The sequence below is a fragment of the Pezoporus occidentalis genome, unplaced genomic scaffold, assembly GCF_034315485.1.
Source record: "Pezoporus occidentalis ecotype Australia unplaced genomic scaffold, CSIRO_AGI_Poc_V1 ctg99, whole genome shotgun sequence".
NCBI classification, from domain to species: domain Eukaryota; kingdom Metazoa; phylum Chordata; class Aves; order Psittaciformes; family Psittacidae; genus Pezoporus; species Pezoporus occidentalis.
In genome coordinates, this window is record NW_026916358.1 from 1156096 (window position 1) to 1177168 (window position 21073).

The following is a 21073-nucleotide window of genomic DNA, read 5'->3' on the forward strand; positions in this document are numbered from 1 at the left end:
CCTCTCCTAAACCTGGGAACTTGGGGCAAGCGCTGGGTTTGTTGGTGGCACCTGTGAAGTACATACGACCTGCCCATGTTTATTTATGTGAAAGTGTTTTCTTGCATTCTGCTATTTTTAGTGGTGGAGATCTTGGATGTGGATTCATGATCAAAAAGGCCCCAGGGAGACCTTACTAGAGACTTTCAGTACTTCAAAGGTGCCTATAAGAACGATGGGGAGAGACTTTTTAGTAGGGCTTGTAGCAACAGGACCAGAGTAATAGTTTTAAACTAAAAGAGGGGAGATGTGAACTGGATATAAGGATGGAAATTTTTTACAATGACGGCGGTTGGAACTAGATGATCTTAAGGTCATTTCCAACCCTAACTATTCTATGATTCTATGGTGAAACACTGGAACAAGTTGCCCAGGGAAGTGGTAGATGCTCCATCCTTTGCAGTGTTCAAGGCTGGATGTGGCTCTGAGCAACCTGGTCTAGTCGAAGATGTCCCTGCTCACTGGAAGGGGGTTGGACTAGATGAGCTTTGAAGGTCCCTTCCAACATGAATTATTCTACAATATAGAAATATCAAATGGTGAAGTTGTCTGAGACAGCAGTTGTACCTTTCCCTTTTGCAAAGTCAAGTTTTATGTCCTTGAAGCATTTCTGCATCAGTGATGAAACTGAAGGAAAGCAGACACCAAAAAACCCATGCTTCTATACAACATTAAGGCACACATATTTCTGTGCTTCAACCCATGTGCTTGTTTTCCTCCTTTTTTCAAACTTATATTTAAAAAACAAGAAGTCTACAATAGGAAATTATCTTTTGCACTATGTTAGTTGCTGAAGCCACAGAATTAAAATAATATGCAAGGTAGGCCATTGAAAGTCATGAGCTTTCATGAGCTTTCATGAGCTTTAGCTTAGACCACCAGCTGTGGTAACCTCATTGTTTGCATATTTCCAATATTTACTCCATTTATTAATGGGTGGATTCATGGAAATACCATGGCAGCACTACCTTATAATCTAAGTAAATTATAAAATCCAAAGGCTGACTACCATGAATTATGCTTTTTCTCTTTTAGACAGCGTGAACTAAGCATTTTCTGCTTGGTGATTTATTTATGTATCATAGAATCATAGAAACATAGGATGATGACAACTGGGTTGGAAAGGACCTTAAGATCATCTAGTTCCAACCCCCCTGCCATGGGCAGCGACACCTCACACTAAACCATGTCACCCAAGGCTCTGTCCAACCTGGCCTTGAACACCACCAGGGATGGAGCATTCACAACTTCCCTGGGCAACCCATCCCAGTACCTCACCACCCTTACAGTAAAGAACTTCTTCCTTATAGCCAATCTAAACTTCCCCTGTTTAAGTTTGAATCCATTACCCCTTGTCCTGTCACTACAGTCCCTAATGAATAGTCCATCCCCAGCATTCCTGTAGCCCCCCTTCAGATACTGGAAGGCTGCTATGAGGTCTCCATGCAGCCTTCTCTTCTCCAGGCTGAACAGCCCCAACTTTCTCAGCCTGTCTTCATACAGGAGGTGCTTCAGTCCCCTGATCATCCTCATGGCCCTCCTCTGGACTTGTTCCAACAGTTCCATGTCCTTTTTATGTTGAGGACACCAGAACCGCACACAATACTCCAGGTGAGGTCTCACAAGAGCAGAGCAGAGGGGCAGGATCACCTCCTTCGACCTGCTGGTCACGCTCCTTTTGATGCAGCCCAGGATATGGTTGGCTTTCTGGGCTGCGAGTGCACACTGAAGCCGGCTCATGTTCATTTTCTCAACAACCAACACCCCCCACCCCCAAGTCCTTCTCCACAGGGCTGCTCTGAATCTCTTCTCTGCCCATTTATATCTGTCAGTTCTTGGTAAGAAACCACCAACACTATCTAGAAGGGACTTTCATCTGGGAGGAGCAATATTGGAGAAATAGGGTCTCAGGCATCTCTTTTCACATTCCCCTAGGCCAAATTTGTGCCTCTCAGTTTACAGGAGAGAAGATGAGACAAGGACGCTCTAGCATTTCTTGCTGCAGTTGCCACTGGGAAAATAGTCTTCCTTTTCCTGTCAGCTTATGTGTATATTTTTAACAGCTATTAACAAATATGCCCAAAAGGCAAATATGGCTGTAATTAGCAACCCCCTCTAGTCATGATGAGGCTTGCTGCATGTTGCACACCTGATCCACAAAGACATTAGGTCTGTGTTTTACATCTCCTCTCTGGAGACACCCACACAGCCTAAACAAAGACACACATCAGGATCTGTAGATGAGCTGCCGGAGATCACAAATTGCTTAAGAGTGATCCCGTGGTCCCAGCAAAACCACATGTCCAGCTGCTTCCTGCTTACCATTGCATGCCATCCCAGGGAGAGTCATTTTCTTTAGTCAAAGCATGGCAGAATACAAAGAAAAAGTGCAGCATCTGTTAATTCATTAAGAACTAATTGCTTTTAATAATTAGGAGCCATAAAAACTGGTCACTCTTTTTCCTGCTTCCTGGCAGATGCTGCCTGATTGTCCAAGCTTTGCATGTTTTCACCAATGTCAGCTAGAGACGAAAGTGATCTTAGCACTAGAAGATCCCTTGTTGTGTGAATGGGATTACTGCCTGACAGATAATATAGCACAGGTATAAATTAACATGCCTGAAAATAGACAGCAAGTCCAAGATCTGCCTGGCATATCTTGATATATAGCTTCAGATATCACCCCTGCTAAGGAGGTATCTATAGCCCTACTGCCAGAAAACTCCTGCATCTGCTTTCCCCACTCTTGTGTTAGAAAATTAGTGTTTTGGTTTTTAACTCCAAAGCAGGAGAAGAAAAAAAAAAAGAGAGGAAGGAAAAAAAAAAAACCCAGAAAATAACACTGCCAGTTTATGGCACTGCACTTATTTAGGCGGATGAATAATTACATTTAACTTTTTGGTACTCCAATCTGGGCAAAAAGTCACCCCTAGAGTTCTAATCTGGCCATATTCAGCAATTTGAACTGGCTTTTTCCAGTTAAAAAAAGTATTTCCCATAAGTTTGACATATTGCTGTGTATAATGATGGAATGCAGGAGAAAAAAGTGTATGTTTACATATAAAATATACCCCCGCATGCATATTTATATTGAGATGGAAAAATATTTTATGTATATATGTATAACTTGACACTTTCAACATTTTATGTAAATAAATGCCAAATGCCAAATGGATGGAGAAGATTGTATTCTACATTAATGGGCTACAATTCTTCATTTCCATTTTTCAAATCTGGCTATGATTGCATACAAGTACCTCAAACAGCAAACATCTGCGTGGCTTGAAAGCAACCGAAGCATGTTTTTACCGTAAGACATGTTCTTACTGTAAAGTTTTAGATTCAAGCTTTCCTAGTGAAATTCTTGGTCCTGAGCAGCCTCAGATCTGATTTATAATGAAAACAGCAATTTTGCACTATCAGTAGGGACATGGACATAATTATATTCATATTTAAAGTCTAACAAGCTCTTTTATAATTAGGGTTCAGTTTAACAGACATATGCGTTAAGACTCTATCTTTGGAACTTTTCCAAGCAACTGCACTGTCACAGACAAAGCCTTTGTCCAACTTACATGTTTGACAGTTTATACAATTGCATTACTATTTTCCATCTCTTACCTCTATATTTGGGACAATTTATCTCTGATTCTCTTTTGTTTCTAGGTTTCAAACTTTAATTTCCTGCAGAAATTAATATAATTCAGGTTGTCCACCCACCCACCCAGCTACCTGTCTCAGCTAGCCCAGTTGCTGGAAGGAACGTATAAAGCAAGTTCATAGCTTGATGCTGGAGTGATATAATCTTTGCTTAATCTACTTAGTGTTTAAAAATGTAAATGTTAGCAGCTATCGCAAATACTAGAGCACTGCTCTCATGTAGGTTGTATCCTCAAACGTGGCACAAAGCTGTAATTGTACTCTTCTGGGAGACTAAAAGCCTTGAGTGTCTGAGACCTGGAAAATTTAAACAGTTTACATCTGCTAGGACCAAAGTGTTGCAACTGTATCTCAAACATTTGCAATTTGAAGCAGTAAAATCCCTAGGGCATATTATGTGCTGTAATAATACCATTAAATATGTTGTATCATGCTAACAAAACAATTTTTGCCTCCTTTTCGTGTCTCTTTTTTCCCCTTAGAAAGAAATACAGTACATGAATCCGCAACATTAGTTCTCAGTCAAAATAATTCTTTTGAATAAATGAAATAAATTAACACGTGTTTATAATAGAGATTGCAGCCTTTCTTTTCCCTAACTATTGTAATAGCATTTGAAATATAAAATTTGGATTCTTCCTGGGGTCTAAACTCTTAAATCTGCAGTTTGCTTATCAAGAACAAAAAGCAGCCTTTGCTTCCTCCAGAAAAAGGCAGCTGTGGGCTTTCTTGGTGGATCTGCAGGACCCGGCAAGGAAGGTATAGCTTGGCATGCCAACTGCCTGTGCTGCTTGCCATCGGTTCACTCCCTGGCTGTGCTTTTGGCTTCTCCACCTACATCTTACCAGACAAATCTAGTCTAGTGGGGTTAAGCACTAAGTGGTGTGGACACAAGCCAGGCTACTGATCCCCAGCCCTCTTTCATTTAGCAGTCAAGACAGCACTCAGTTCCTCTGTGGGAGGATTTTCCAGTGAGCCAAGAAGTGCCAGAGCTCAGAGCTGGTTCCTCATCTTTCACAGGCTTTTATTACTGTTGCAAGACCAGACTCCCTCATGCCATCAGTCTTCTCAAAGAGAGGAAAGCGATGTTCAGTAAGGGTGTGTAGCACTCCTTTGTGTATGAGTGCACGTGCACATCTTCCCCTCTCTTTGTTTAGACCTCTGGGCATTGCTGCCATGTAACCTTTGCTCTGCTTATAAGCCCTTCTGTTCTTATTTTGGCAACACACAAATATTTACTTATGTTCATAAACAATCACCAATTCTATCTTTTCAGGTGAAGTATCAAGAGAGCATGGCTCATCTAGGTGAATGTAAATGGACTCACGTGTTCCCTTTTCTGGTGGTAGGTATTTATGTGCATATACGTCTCCCCAGTGTTCAAAGATACCTGCTTGGGTCTTTGCAAACATCTGTGAATAGTCGTGGCACAGCCACAGACAACTTAGGAACTGAACCCTGATGCAGTGATTGGTTTCCACTCAATAAAACACCTGGGTATGTGCTGCTTAAACTGAGGCTGCAAGGGAGGAGGGGAAGGAGAAGGACTCAGAATGGAGCAGAAGCAGAAGGCACTGGAAGAGCTGATGAGCCTAGGTGTCACATGAAGCACAGCCCTCTCATAGCTGAGGCCCAAGGCAGCACATTATCTCATTATAATTGTCCCTTGCAGTCACATTTGTGAAGGCTCATTAGAGCTGGGAAGGGTGAGGGTGTAAACTCAGGCATTTGTTGTGCAGAAGAGTGTGAGAATTAATGGATCAGGAATCATGGCATTCAGTATTTTGAGGAGTGGTTTTGCCAACAAGCACAAACATCAGTGCTCTGAAAAACTCTTAGAAGAACCAGGTTACTGAAAACTGTATCTGCCTCCATCCCACATAGTGGCACCACTTCTGTTTCTGAGCTTTAGGGGTGCTTCACGCTGCAATGCTGGTCCTGTTGCCTTCTGAGCCACAGCAGCTAGGCAAGGGAGGGGGGACAAAGCTTGGGAGACAAAGGCAGTGGAAGTGACGGTGCTGTGTGATGCTCTCTGGTGACAGGTCTCCCTGGTGTACTCTGCTAGTGCTGAATACTCCAACTGCGGTGAGAACGAATACTACAACCAGACCACTGGCATGTGCCACGACTGCCCCAAGTGCGAGCCGGGCGAAGAGCCTTACATGGTAATTTCAGCTTCTTCTGCTGGTAGGGAACACATATCCAGCACCAAAAGCAAAAACAAATGCTTTGTTACATGGTGGTACTATATGGATAGGAGAGAAAATGGGTATGGACAGAGATGCTTAAGCATTACCCCTGCAAGCATGTCATGGGAGCAGGGCACCTTGCATGTCTCATCCCAGGAGCAGCCTGTCAAAAGCAATATTGTAAAAGTTGTGAGGTAAAAGTTTCACACACAGTCTCTGCCAGTCCATTCTCATCTCAATAGTTATTTACAATCCGATGCTCTGTTCTGGCATGGTGTGATGAATAGGTCAGTCTGCTGTGCCTGCTGGCCCCCCACACCGAGGACTTAATTTTGCTCTCCCACTAAGATATTTTGGCAGTAAAGGAACTTGGATGCTTCTGTGACATTTTAAATTACAGTTCCTAAGTAACCATTTGATTTACAGCAGATAATTGTTGCTTATTAAAAAAAAAAAATTACTGAAGTCGTGTTTGGTTTTAATTGGATAAACATCCTATTGCAAGAATTTCGCGCAGTTGGTAGTCCTGAGCAAGTACGTTTGAATAATAACCAGTTGGTTTTAGTTTTGTTTAATCTGAACGTAATGTTCAGCTGGGACATGTGAGTTCAGAGGTTATGAAATCCCATCTGAACATTGTTTTTTGTGCTGTTCCCTCTGGGCTCTCCTAGCATGAAAGCAAGATTGCTGATATCCCTGCTGTAGCCATGCTTCCCCTTTAATCGTCTCTGCTCTTCAATTTTCAGTTCACTTTCTATCTGAGCAGCAGCTGAAATTCACTTCCATGGCTTGCTGGAATATGGTATAAATAGCTAGGGGGGGTGGGGGGGCACTTTCAAGGAGTGCAATGCTCTGGTTCCCTGTTTTCCTCTCCAGCACACAGCTTGGTGCATCCTTATATCCTTCCATGGCCTTTTTAGCACAGACACTAAGGTACCAAATGACAGACTTCTTTCCCTTGACGTTGTGCCACAAAGCCAGCTGGCCAGGCTATGAACGTTTCCTTTTCCTAGAAGCAGGTGTGCAGCACAAGCCTGCCTGTCAGTGACTTTGTGTTGTTGCAGACATGTGGATATGGCACCAAAGATGAGGACTACGGCTGCATCCCCTGCCCTTCAGAGAAGTTCTCCAGAGGAGGTTACCAGATATGCAGGCGGCACAAAGACTGTGAGGGTTTTTTCCGAGCCACAGTCTTGACACCTGGTGATCAGGAGAATGATGCTGAGTGTGGTCCTTGTCTCCCAGGGTAAGGACTTAACCTTTGCTCTACACAAAGCACTGCAAAATACCTTTCTGATGTCAAAATCCCTGACAGCCTTTCTTCAGGTCCTAGTTGACTGTAGGTACGATACTGGTGAATTGTGCTTTTCAGTCTCTGTAAAGCAATACATCTAAATGTTTCAAAAGCATCAGTGAATTCAGTAAATCAGAAGATAACAGTAACCTTACTGAAATCTCACTGAAAAAACAACTAGAAACAAGGAAAACTAAAACTTCTCCTCTCTAGAAGTGGAAAGGGAGCAGTTCATGTACCCTAGGACAGGTGTGCAGTGCCATTTTAGACACTGTCAGAAATCCAGCTTGGCTTCAGCTGTGGTTTCAGATGGCCACCTCATAACTCTTGCATCCTACGAATGACCTCCATGAAGATGCCCTGGATGCCCCGTAAGGTCCATGCTAGCACTATGGTATGTTTAGGAACGTAAAATATCTCTTCTCCAGATGTGACCAGCTGGCAGATCTGTCAGTAGTTGACGGCATTAGCTAACATAGCTATTAGGTGAGATTTACCGAGGCATTTAGTCTCTCGGGGTCCCTTCTAACCAACAGAAAGGGGTCTTTAGAGCTTCTAATGTGGTGTGTGTGCTGCTGTTCAGAATGAAAACAAATTCCAGGGAAGTTTGAATGGGCTTAAAATGGATGTTTTTTTAGTAAGTCCATCTTTTTAATGGTCTCAAACTCAGTATAATTCTGATAGCAACGGTGAGAAAGTGTTTTTACATTGAATATGTTAACAATATATTCCTGACTATATTGCCTTTGAAAGCCTCCAAACCCAGGCATACATTTGCTTTCTCAACACTTTTTATTTTGTAGGTTGAGTAAATACTCTCAAACACCAGCTCACCTTACATACCTTTCCAGTTTCTGCCAGTGTGTTTCTTTGGTTTAGAGAGTAATTCCTACTGACATTTGGCTTTTGTGCAGTTTGCAGATGCTGAATAACCCACACTACTTAAAGGGCAGGAAACCCTGTTAAGGAGGCCCTGCAAGCTTCCAGGTTTACTGTATCAGTGAGCCTGTGTGAAATTTTCACAGTTTACAAACAAAACAAAGGACTTGTCTAGCTGCCAGCCGAACAGACTGATGATGTGATTTGAAAAGAGCTCCCTCTTGACTTCCCCTCATACATCATAAAGAGCAAGAAAGTTAAATAGTGGCCACAGTCGCTGTTTTGCAATTTCTATCGGGACTAATGGGGTCACCCAGGTGGGAGCGGGGTGCTCGCTGAAAATAACCAGCTTGTACAGCTGGCACTTGGGGAGTAATCTCAAAACATCGTGTTTGCACAGGTGTAACCTGTAGCAGAAACTGGCCTGCCCGAGTCTGGCTGCGTGCCATCCTCCGTGTGACTCCCAGGTCCTGGGATGGTTTGACAAAGCCAGCAGTTAAGGAGAAACACCCTCTTACTCCAAGCATGAAGACATGAAATTCTCAGGATGAACTCAATGCTGGCTACGGCAAGCTCTGGAGCTGCCTTGACTCCCCACACAACTTAGAGACCCCAGAGGCTGCTCCTGAGTGATGGTGGGGGAAATCCAGTGTTAGGGCAGAGAACTGTCAAGGAGTGCTGGCTGCCCAGCAACCCTTCCTCATTGCCCCAGTGACACAGGGACAGTCACATGCCTGGGTGAGTGGCAGCTGGCAGAGTGCTCCCTTCCCTGGGCACTAAACCTCAAAGAGCCCCTGAGTCAATGGGAGGGAAAAAATAAGGTTTCCATTTCAGAGGACAGTGATTCCATAAGGCACTGCAGACCTTCCCAAGGTAACAGTCCACATGCTGCGATCTATATTTAGGGGCATCTCATCCCTTTGCTACTTTTCACCAGCTCAGTACAGCAGCCTGAGGAAAAGATGAGCAAAGACACTCTGACCTTAAGTTTTTAGACAAAACACCACTGAACTGGCAGCCTTTTCCCAGTGGCTAAAAGTTCCTTTCTCTGTCATTTGCCTTAAAATAGGTGCTGGATAATTATATATTCTTCCTTCTATTTTTTCACTGTTACTTATAATCAGTTTAAGAGAAGGAGACCGTTGGTACAAGAGCATGGATCATCCACTACTTCTCAGTATGTCAGTTCCCTTTCACATGACATAGGAATAACACTATTTGTCATACTCACAAGAAGGATGCAAGACTGTAGCCAGGGAAGAATGTAAAGGCTTAGGTCCAAAGCTATGATCCTCAAAACCAAAGTTCATCTGCCAGAGAACGCTGGAGGTATCTAGAGTGCCTAACCTCCTTGGACAGTGCTTCATACTCTGCTCCTGCCCAGAAGCTCTTCCATCATGGTAAATAGGACAGGTCAGTAACGTGGAAATTAGGTGCAATTGACACTTTCGACTACTTCCCTCAATGGGATGACCCCTTAGGTGTTCTTGGAGCATGACTGAGATCACAGCCAACTAGAAGCAGATACAGCAGGTCAGAGCAAGGGTCCCTCTAGGCTAGCCATCTGTCCTCAGTAGCAGTCCTGAGTGGAAATCCACAGAGGAGTAAGAACAGGCCAAGTGTACATGATACATACCCTTCATGTTGTCCCAGCACATATTTCAGCTTGGAGCAAGTCTCTGGAATTACAAAGGGATAATTTTCTTTTAAAATGTATTCAGAGATGCTTCCACTACTGATGCTTCCCCTTTTCAAGAAAGAGGTGGAAGAGTAACACCATGAAAATTTCATTATTTCGTTACTGTGTCACTTCCCTGTAGTTACTGATGCAAAGGGATTGGGTATTTCCAACACTGCCTTTAGTATTTGGTGCAGTGCAAAGTAGCCAGAAACACAAATATGTTGCTGATCCTTCATAGGGGTGAATCATTAATGTCTGCAGCTGCAGAGCTTCCTTCTTACGTGAGTGAGCAGTTGCTTGCCACGAGCATCTTCTTCAGTTTTCTTTGCACGTCCTCCATCATTCCGCATTGTGGCGAAAACAGAAATATTCCACCAGCTTGATTTAATTAACTGTCAGAAGGGTTGTTTGTCTTTCCTAAACCACTGTGGCTGTTAGGCTGTGGATCCTCCTGTCCTGTATTTTTCTTTACAAATTTATAAGTATCTTTGGCCTGCCACCCTTTTCTTTTTTCTTTTTTTTTGTGCTTTGACAGACATTTCCTGCTTATTTATTAACTGCTTCACTGTCTAATGTTCCACAGGCCCCCATAAGAGAGGGAAGATGAAGTTTTACTCCTGAGAGAAGGGTAGATTGGCAGATGGGGCACAAGAGACATTTGAAGGGAAGAATGAGGGTGAATCTTTGAATTTTTTAAAACCAGTGACAAATAAAGGAGGAACCATGCTCAGTTTACGAGCTCTCTGAGGTACCTCCAGCCCCTGTCACCCGCTTGCATCTCTGTGTACTCCACTGCCTGGACTTTTATCCCTTACTTGTAGGCTGGGGCATTCATTAATGACAAACTGATTTTGATGGACAGTTTCAGCAGTAATTTCCTAACAATGCATACGTTTTCCAGAAAAAACATCCTGCACGTGCATAGACAGGTATGTAAGAGCAGAAAACAGATTCCCCATTGTGTAAAGTGTTTATCATGTCGAGTACTTGTCTGCATAAATGGATTATGAATTTATTCATTCCTTCATTAAAATTTGTAGTGATTTACAAGTGGTTTGTAAAGACGTATCCATAACACCATCCATGTATGATTTTTATGTAATTTACTCATTAGCTTTCCTGTGGATCCAATTCTTGCATAACCAATTACCTTATTTCAACACTAACTTTATTAGCAGCCCAAAAGTTCAAATTATGAAAACCTTTCCTTCAATCTTCAATACCACTATCAGGAACTAACTTATAAACTGTAGAGCAAGGAACTAAATAAACCCAAAAGCTGTAAAACCTAATCTGTCTTTCCTCATAAATGTGGTGAGTTTTGCTGTATTTTTTATTCTGATTTGGCTCAGATTTGGTTCTAGCATTAAGGTAATTATTCTTATGGTGATTGTGAAGAAAATTAGCCAACCATATCCAACTGGTGGTCTTGCCTAAAAGATTACTGCTTCAAAAAATAGCATTCCCTTGTTTTGAAAAGTCTTATTTCAGGGCATGCTATAAACTGAAGCTTGAACTCAGCAGGGAGTATAATGTTGGTTTAGGCAATGATACTACTTCTTGTCATGTAGGCTTGATGGTTAATTAATTGCATTTTAGGAGGAAAGGAAGAAGAGAAACACTGTCTCTATTCAGGCAGCTTAAAACAAAAAAAAGACTCATCTTTGCATCAAATTGCTTATAGAAGTTTTTTTAAAATGATTTTATCTCAGTGTAATTGGTTGCTGATGAACCATGCTCTGTTGTAGCATATTAATTTACACTGTTTTGCCTCATCTTGCCCTCCGTTTCAGTTACTACATGCTGGAAAACAGACCTCGCAACATATATGGGATGGTTTGCTACTCATGCTTGCTGGCGCCTCCTAATACCAAGGAATGTAAGTGCTCTGAAACCTCTATGCATTTCATCTGGTTTTGACTTGGAATCATGTGGAGGCTCAATATGAAATCTTTCAGCAATGATTATTCTGTTCAAACAATAATTCCATCTCCTTTGGTTTTAGGACCTGCTATTTTTCAGTTGTGTTCCAGTTTTCATTTGTTAAGCTATCCCATACAGGACTTATTATGGTTATTTAACCAGTAGGTACAGGAAGTCACAAATCTGTATATTTTTTTTTTTTTTTGATTCAGTTTCAGTTTCAGGTCAGCTATGAAAAAAACATGGGACACTTCACAGATCCTAGTAGAAATGCATCACACCTTTCATATCATAAAATCATAGAATGGTTTGGGTTGGAAAGGACCTTAGGATCACCTAGTTCCAGCCCCCCTGCCATGGGCAGGGACACCTCACACTAAACCATGTCACCCAAGGCTCTGTCCAACCTGGCTATGAACACTGCCAGGGATGGAGCATTCACAACTTCCTTGGGCAACCCATTCCAGTGCCTCAACACCCACACAGTAAAGAGCTTCTTCCTTATATCTAACCTGAATTTCCCATGTTTGAGTTTAAACCCTTTACCCCCTGTCCTATCATTACAGTCCCTAATGAAGAGTCCCTCCCCACCATCCCTATAGGCCCCCTTCAGATACTGGAAGGCTGCTATGAGGTCTCCACGCAGCTTCTCTTCTGCTTTGGTTTCAAAGTGATGCAAGGATTGATGCTGGTGTGTAGTAGTCATCACTGATAAAACAGCTAATTCTATAGATATAATTGACAAAAGAAGCTGTAGTTTGGTAATTGAAAACAATGTACATATGTGTGTGTGACACCCCAGCATTAGTACCTGTTCATTTGTATGTCATGTGTGCAATGGCTTACCCATCACAGAATCATGGAATGGAAGGTTGGAAGGGATCTCAGGGATCATCTGGTTTAACCCATCTTGGCAAAGCACTACCTAGTCCAGATGTCCCAGCACGCTGTCCATCCAAATCGTAGAATGGCTTAGAATCATAGAATGGTTTGCGTTGGAAAGGACCTTAGGATCTAGTTCTAACCCCACTGCCACAGGCAGGGACACCTCACATTAGACCAGGCTGCTGAAGGCACTGTCCAGCTTGGTCTTGAATACTGACAGGGGTAGAGCATTCACAACCTCTTTGGGCAGCCTGTTCCGGTGCCTCCCCACTCTCACAGTAAAAGATTTCTTCCAATCTTAAAAGTGTCCCATGTTAAGGAACATCCTTATGCCACAGAGAAGAGGGACAGCCACACACCAGCACTGTAATGCAGAGGCGACTCCCAAAAAAACTTCCGTCTCCTTTAGGGATAAAGAAAGTGAGGAAAGAAAAAGGAAAGATGAGGTTCTCTCTGGATGACCAAATCACTTTGACACCCCCTCAGAGAATCTGGAGCCCATTAGGAGAAAAACTTTAAAAGAAAAACTCAGACAAAAATGGGCAGTCCCCTAGAGAAACCTAATGCATCTTAACCCAAAATCCTGCCCATGTTCTGCTCTTTTAAAGTCTTCATCATGAAAAAGAATTGCAATATTTTGTGGGATTGATTTGAAAGCAGAAGTTGACACAAAAGTCCCTGGGCATTTATTAGTGTAAGTAAATAGCAATTACTTAGTTCAGATGCTGCTGAACTGTGTCATTGGTGCTCTGTGAGCCACTTCAAAGGAGGATGAGTTGTGAGCAGCTACCACATTTGCTAAAGCGCAAGAGCTCAGGTGAGCCAGGGGATAATTACCACCTCACAACCCAGGGGGAGGCATCTCTCTGGACTGTTTGCATGCAAAGTGGCTGTCTCATGTACAGCTACATGCCTCACTTGGCTGCAGAAACCCACTGGGCCCTGAGACATGAGCTTCTTCCTGAGACAGTGGGAATGGGTGAGGGTGGGGTGAGGGTGATTTTGGTGAGGTAAAGTCTGTATTAAAAGGTGAGGTAAGGGCATAAAGGAGAACCCAAATGTACAATGTTGGAAGAAGGTGGAGAGATAAGTGAAAACATGAGGGTAGGACTCTTGGGGGGAGATGATGGTGTATGGTAAGAGGATGTGGACACACCCCATCCTGTACACGTGCACAGGCTGCCTGCCCGCCCCGTTGGTGGGAATACAACCATGCTTGCTGCAAACCAATAAGCAGAAATGAATCCTTCCTCAGCTCTGACGGTCTGTCTCAAACCCTGCTGAAATGGGGTTCTAGTAGTATAAAACATGTTGTAGCTTACTGCCGTAGCTTACTGTTGTAGCTTACTGTTTTGGTGAGGAACTACCAGAAGATCTTACAGCTATTACTCAATTCAAAAACAAAATCTTTGTCTTCTATAGGATATCTGGCAGATATGATTTATAACATGCTTAGTTCTGTAAGGAAAGTATGAATTGCACAACTAGCTAACCACATGCAATTTTTAACCTGGCAAACACAAGAATAAATATACATTATTTTGGGGGAGGGGGGGAGGATTTAGGCAGGTGCATAAACCAAGAAATTGAGTATTAAAGTAGGAGAAATTAGTCTTAGAAAGAGTAAACATTACCATTTTAATCAAGTCTACAAAGCCAACCATTTGATTACAAGTGTTCAAAAAGTGGGAAAGCTTCTTAAAATCCAAATCCTCCAGATCACTAAGCTCAGGTAATTTGGTTTACGATGTCTGAACTTCTGGACACCATTTGAAATGGCAGCTCCCTAATATGTAGGCAGTAATTTGTACTCCAGATGGAAAATCAGCCTTGCTGCAGGAACCTTTTGAAAAGCTCACTGTTGTTGTGGCAGGCGGCATAAAATCTGCTGGTATTAGCAAGTGAGCTTTATTTCATGTCTCACTGTCATCAGATTTCACCATATGAAGGATAATATCAGCTCTTCGGTAGGAATGGTTCCTCTATGAAATTTAACTTCTGTTTATTGACCTGTTGTCATGGTGGAGGACCCAGAGTAAGGACTCCAAATAGTTCTAGGTATCTTCTGTTCCTTTCTTGAGACATCAAAACAGAGCTGAGCAGCATTCATGAGCCTAAACACCACACTAAAGGGGCACCTCTTTCCTAAGGCTCCTTTTTTTCAAACACTTCTGCATGTGGCACACCACTAGAGAAAGGTGCCCCAATGGGTTGCAAGGAAACAAGGATGTCAAATTACTTAAGAATAGGAAGCTGTGGGTGACAAGCTCTAGGTTTGCACTCCTAGACAAAAAAAAAGGAGGGCAGATAAACCCCATTTCAGCCCTTCATTAGGTCTGTGACAGGGTTAGAGGACAGTGGTGCTCTCCTTAGCTGGGGAAGTGCCTAGTCTGCATGTTACAAAGGGCCAGAAGGAGAGAGAAGTAGTAGGGTGTGCTGCTGCTGCATGGAAACCTGCTTAGAGAATTTGCCTGACGGTACATTTTATCTGGCAGAAAAATATTTGGCTCTGATCAAAGGGTAAACAAATAGTTTTCAACTCCAAGAGCCTGCTGTGCAACTTTCATCTCCTACACAGTCAATAAACCTTGAAATGGCTGAAGAAAGAAGATGAACACCCCATGTTCCACCATCTGGAAATATTAGTGTAAAAAGTGAAAAGGAAATTCCCTGATGGGCCTGTGTCACCTTTTAAAGAAATAGCACAAAATGGCATGGAAAGGAGGGGGAGGAGAGGAAGACATTTCACAGAGGCCAGAGATTTAATTGAGGCAAGCGTATCCCCTGGTCTGAAGGATGGGAGCAGCAGTGTTCTGCAGTCTGAGAGGAATACCAGCCTTCAGCCGCACTCTGTGTGCAATGCGCATGTGTGGGGAAGGGGCGGTGCACATGAGAGGTTAAGGATGTGGGTTGTGTAGCAGGAAAGCTTTTTCTCACTGTGAAGAGTGTAAACATTACCATAAGGACTGCATTTTTTCATATCTTCTGCACTGTGAAACACCGATGTAAGACTTCTGGCTTCTCAGCATGCAGCTCCCTCCAGTGTACCGTGTGGGAGACTCAGGACTTGCCTGCTAAGCATAGAGGAGCGTAATGCCAAACCATCAAAGATGTGAGACCTTCAGCTATGTATGAAGCGGATAACTAGCAATCAGTACACCTCTCTGACACTAAACTGGGATAAGATACCTCTGTAATAAATAGCAGCTCTGCAAAAAAATAGGGGAGGCAAGTTTCCTATGCAAATCAAAGAATGAAGGTAACGAGCATCAAACCTTTAAGATGTGGCTTCCCACAGTTAATGGTGCTGGATTTTCTGTTGACACCTTTGGAACTAGAGTCACTTGAGGCCTCTGACTATCTTATTGAGATTTGGGTTTTGGTTTGGTTTGTTGTTTGGCTTGTTTTGTTTTTTGTTTTGATTTGGTTTGGTTTTGTTTTATTCAATGTGAAAGTACACGCAAGACAGAAGATGTAAACCTCCATGGAGTTTCTCTGGCAGAGAGGTACAGTTACTGCTGGAAGAGATCTTGTCTTTTAGCAGCTGCAACTCTCTATCAGTTTATGTATATTAACTCTTCTCTTCAAACTTTGATATCTGCCATTCCAGTTCAAAAATTATGGAGGAAAACAAAATCAAACCTTGCTACAAAAACTTGAAGAACATTTACTTTGAAGTTGTATTTACACAATCATATCAAATATACAAATCCTTTTCACTCACAGATTATTGATCAGAGAATTTTGGCAAGTGATTGAGGGTCTCCTTTCTAATCCACCATATACATACATTAGAGTGCATGGGCACAAAATACCCTCACCTTTTTTCATATGAAAACAGATGCAATAGTCAACCTGTGTAAGATTGTAAGTCTAAAACCTACCAATGAGGGCTAAGGAAAATTAAAAAGAAAAAGGAATACCAACAGGTTAAAATACATGTAGTCAAGTTATTTGCTAATTACCAGAGAGCAAATGGCATCTAGAAACAGAAAAGATCATTTTTATTATTGTATCATTAGAACTTCAGAACAGTTAGAGAGATGAGGTGGAACAATTGACTAAGAGGCTGATGGCTTTGGGTGATGAGCTTGAATCAGGGGGTCCTGTCCATCACTGTGCACTGAAGACAGAGAACTTAGCCTCCCTATTTGAAGCGCTTGACACAAACAAGCCCAGGGCCAAAATCACTTGTATTAGTGAAAAATAATTCTTTCAGAGAATTTTATTTTAATTCTCCATTCTTTGTAACATCACTAATTTTCATTCCTTGCCAGATTTATCCTTTTGTTGTATGATCAACATCAGGACTTTTTTCCCCTTCTGTTTCAAATTACACTTACAAATGAATAGGCTTGTTAGCTGGAGCTAACAAACTTTTCTTTTTGGAGTTGTTTGATCTCTGAACGCCCCATCCCTCCTCACATGTGTAATGGAAGAAATGTTGAAGGCAGTGCTTTATTGTTCACTGGTGGTATGGTCTAATTCCCATCCCCTTAGGGTTTGTCTATATTAGGAAAGGAACCTGATTTTAGGACAAAATTGGCCAGCCACAGCCGTAAACCTTCAAGGGGAGGGGTCTGAGAAGCAAATATGGGGTTTGCTGTTTTCAACTGCTGGGAAAGCTGTGCCTAGGTATGACTCGGGGGGGGGGGGGGGGCGCTGGTCCTAGTGAAGTTCTCCTGGAATAAAACTCCAGTGACTTTGATGTTTTCACCTGTGCTGGAGCTGCAGCTCCCGCAGTGGGCACCACCCACCCATCCATGGGAGATGCTGCAAGTTTCTGTAGCATCACTCTGCCCAGGCTCATGAGCTGCAAAACCTGCAGAGCTGCAGCTTTCTACCACCTCTACAGGCTGGTCACCAAGAAGAGGTGAAATAGGCTCCTTGCGATTCCATTCTCCTCCTTCCAATGCTCTGAAGTCACCGTAGTAAGGTTTAAACGGCAATTATCTCCTTGGTGTTGCACAGTGAAAGAGATGATAACACTGCATTCCTGGACACAGGCTTCGTTCAGGAAGCGTGTTCCTAAGACTTTCCAGTACTGTGCATTGATTATAGCTCCAAGTGAATCATAGAATCACAGAATGGTTTGAATTAGAAGGAACCTTAAAGCTCATCCCCCTGCCATGGGCAGGAACACCTTCCACTAGACCAGGTTGCTCAAAGCCCTGTCTGACCTGGCCTTGAACACTGCCAGGGATGGGGCAGCCACAGCTTCTCTGGGCAACCTGTGCAGCTCCTCACCATCCTCACAGGAAAAAATTTCTTCCCAATGTCTAATTTAAATCTATCCTCTTCCAGTTTAAAGCCATTCCCCTTGTCCTGTCACTATATGTAAAAAGTCCCTCTTTAAACTGCAAACAAATTGTCAGACTAGGGCCATGTGACCTATAATTGTCATCCCATCCCTGCCCCTGCAAAATAAAAAGAAAGAGAAATGAAATAATTAAAGGCATTACAGAGAGCACAACAACATAAAATGTTTCCTTTCATGTGTCTGAACAGTAGTGGTTACTTGCAGTGAGAATGACCAGGTCAAAAATAGAAGCCCAGGAGGAACTTTGCCATTACTTTTTTTAGGTGTTTCAGTCTCAGGAATTAATTTACTTCATGCTCTTCCTGGTTTAATAACTACCTACAACAGCTGAAGTATCTACCTGGAAACATTATGGTAGCTTGTCATGTAGTATTTTGTATGCCCCCTGAAAATAAAAGACAGTAAAATACAGAGCAGTCTGGCAATCATCCATTGTCTAGGATATGCTCTGTTATTAGTGATGTGCAACATTTTCGGAGTTGGTTATTGTTTGATTCCTGAAGTCATATGTAGACACCTTAGAGAGGGGCTTGACTTTGACTGCTGCTTCAGCTTTCGTAACTTTCCAGGCACACAGGGTTTCCATTCAAAGCATTGTTTCTTGAAGTTTTAAACCAAACCTTTCATGTGAATACCCAAATACAGATTTACATTCATTTGAAAACTCTGACCTCTGCTTTCTACATATCTATCTAGGTCTTATTTACGACTAGGTTTAGTTATAATCCAGATTTTTATTACTTTGTCAGCCATAAACTGTCTACCTTTATTGAATTTCAACTCAATATAATTTATTTCTCACCTCATATTCCAGGTTGCTAGTCATTTATTTGTATGTGTGCTTTATCTCACGTCTCCCCTGTCAAACAGTCTTAATGAGGGTGCTCAAAGCTCGGCTGGTAGTAGCGAGCGTGCCTTGCCAGTCATAACTGGACCATGGCTCTGAGAAGTGGGATGCACTGGGAGAAAGCAAGCTGTACTCAATGGCAAGAAATAGAAACATATATACACAAAGACATTGTTAAAACGCTTCTTACTACAGGATCACTGTGATGATAGTCTGTTGTATACACACTTTGGGTATTTTTATAGTATGTTATTGAGTACTAAATAAACTTTAAAAAAAGCAGCTGCTAGCTATGAGCAGCTGTCCTTTGCATGGACCAGTAAGCTGACACCCACAGCAGCATATGTCAGGAGCACATATGGTCTCCTACTGCACCAGATTTTATTCACTCGCAAACACTTGCAAGGGGGCACGTTGGTAAAACCTTCCCTCCCTGCACCCTTCTCTTCTCACATATCTGGTAGTTTTGTTTTTGTCACTTCTTATTCTGTCTTGAGATACATGAACAACTATAGTAGTGCTGTTACATAAAACAGAAAGGTTCTTTGCAGCAAACAACCAACAATATTTTATTGCCCAACATTTGTTCAGGATGAGGACAAAAGGCTGGCTGCACGGCAATTGAAGTTAAAGCTATATTTGGAGTTAAAAAAACCCAAACATTCAAATGTAAATACAAATTCAATTGTTCTTTTAAATAGTAAGTGTGAGATTTTTAAATGAAACTGTACTTAGACTCCAAGAAAGTTATAACTAAATTACAATTTTTTAATAAAAGTGTTTATAATGCAAAAGCTGACCAACCTTCAGTAATAAACTTCTTTCCTAATGTCCTTATCACATTGCTACAATATTACTTACAGATGTCTAGGGCTATAAAGCAGTCTTTTGCACAACTGTATTACAGCCGTCAGTCTTTTTTTTTACACTTAAAATAGAGTTGTTTCCGTATGTTGTGCTGTAGGAGCTTAGGATGTCTCTGCCTGAGCTGTATCTAAGTCTTTATAGATTATGTTAAGTGCCATCTATATTGGAACCAGAATTAATAATGTGATCGGGATGCAAGACTGGATGTGCACAGGAACTCACTGACATTGCAGTCATGGTGTAGTGCTGGGCTGGGCAAAATCAGCAGCTCTGAGTTCTGTTTCTTTTTACTGACGCAAAACCGATATGAACTGAACTTTTGCAGAAGCTGGCATTTTTTTGTTCCTCTTGTAGTGCAGGTGTACAAATTGGCACTTTCTTCTAAGCCACATCTAAAGAAAAACTTTGGCTCATAATGAATATGCCAAATTATTAAATTTGATAATAGGCTTAAAATATGCATAACGACTAACTCCCACCTAGGCATATGAAAAAGGACATGACGTTCTAGCACCAGCCTTGATTTTGCCACAACAGGCTCTACACAACAAATGAGGCGGCCGCATTCCCATGCAAAGAAAATTCTGCACGTAGGCTCTGATGCTAAAAGTGCACAGCAGAGGTTCACATGTGTGTGCACGGCGTGGACAACATAGCTGTATCCTGATGTGGGGTACAGCTGGGTGAAGGGTGACAATGATGCTAAATGAAGAATGAATGACCTTCCTTATTACCAGTCCTATGCTACCCACTGCTGTGAGACTTCCCACCTTAGAAGGCTCTACTTCCTTTCACAGACCGGTGAATCACAGAATCACAGAATGGTTGAGGCTGGAAGGGACCTTGAAGCTCATCCAGTTCCAATCGCTGATGCCATGGGCAGGGGCACATTCCACTAGTCCAGGTTGCTCAAAGCCCTGTCCAACCTGGCCTTGGACACTGCCAGGGATGGAGAAATGAAGATATGAAAAACGTGAAAATAGTACAAATGACTGAAAGATTGACTAGGCAGAAATACTTCAATGACTATGTATTTCAGATGAAGGAAAAGAGAGAGAGGAAAGCTTGATAAAACTTGTTTATGGAGGAGACAAGCCGAAGCTTGTCATATGAACTCCATGCAGACAAAGCAGCATGGCTTGCCTGTGTTAGCTGAAAGGCAGCATAAGAAAGCTATTGTGGACTTGTTGCAGCATGCAAGGACTGCGCGGAATTACAATTGGCTGTAATTGGATTTGCCAGGGGGACTGCAAGAATAGGCGTAAACCTGGTAGCTGTGGACATGAAGGAAAATATCTGGCTACAGCATCGGTCATTTACTAAATTTCTTCTGTTGTCCAATCATAATTAGTAGATACAGGGGTCGAGACCAGGGTGATTCACTTCAGTTTTGTGAAGAATTGCTGAAATTTAAAAAACTACCTGTCTCTAATCTCCACTACATGCAGATGACCTCTCCATCTACTGATGCATAGATGGTCTACTGCTG

General features: G+C 42.3%; 1 protein-coding gene across 4 annotated transcripts in view; it reads left to right on the forward strand.

The window, feature by feature from the left end:
* Nucleotides 1-21073, forward strand: part of EDAR (ectodysplasin A receptor) — an 81188-nt gene that overhangs the window by 50103 nt on the left and 10012 nt on the right. For all 4 annotated transcript variants that reach the window (XM_062606910.1, XM_062606911.1, XM_062606914.1 and 1 more), the window contains 4 exons: nt 4976-5044; nt 5742-5864; nt 6953-7134; nt 11536-11621. In XM_062606910.1, the coding sequence (XP_062462894.1) occupies nt 4976-5044; nt 5742-5864; nt 6953-7134; nt 11536-11621 (460 nt within the window). The remainder of the gene's footprint in view (nt 1-4975; nt 5045-5741; nt 5865-6952; nt 7135-11535; nt 11622-21073) is intronic.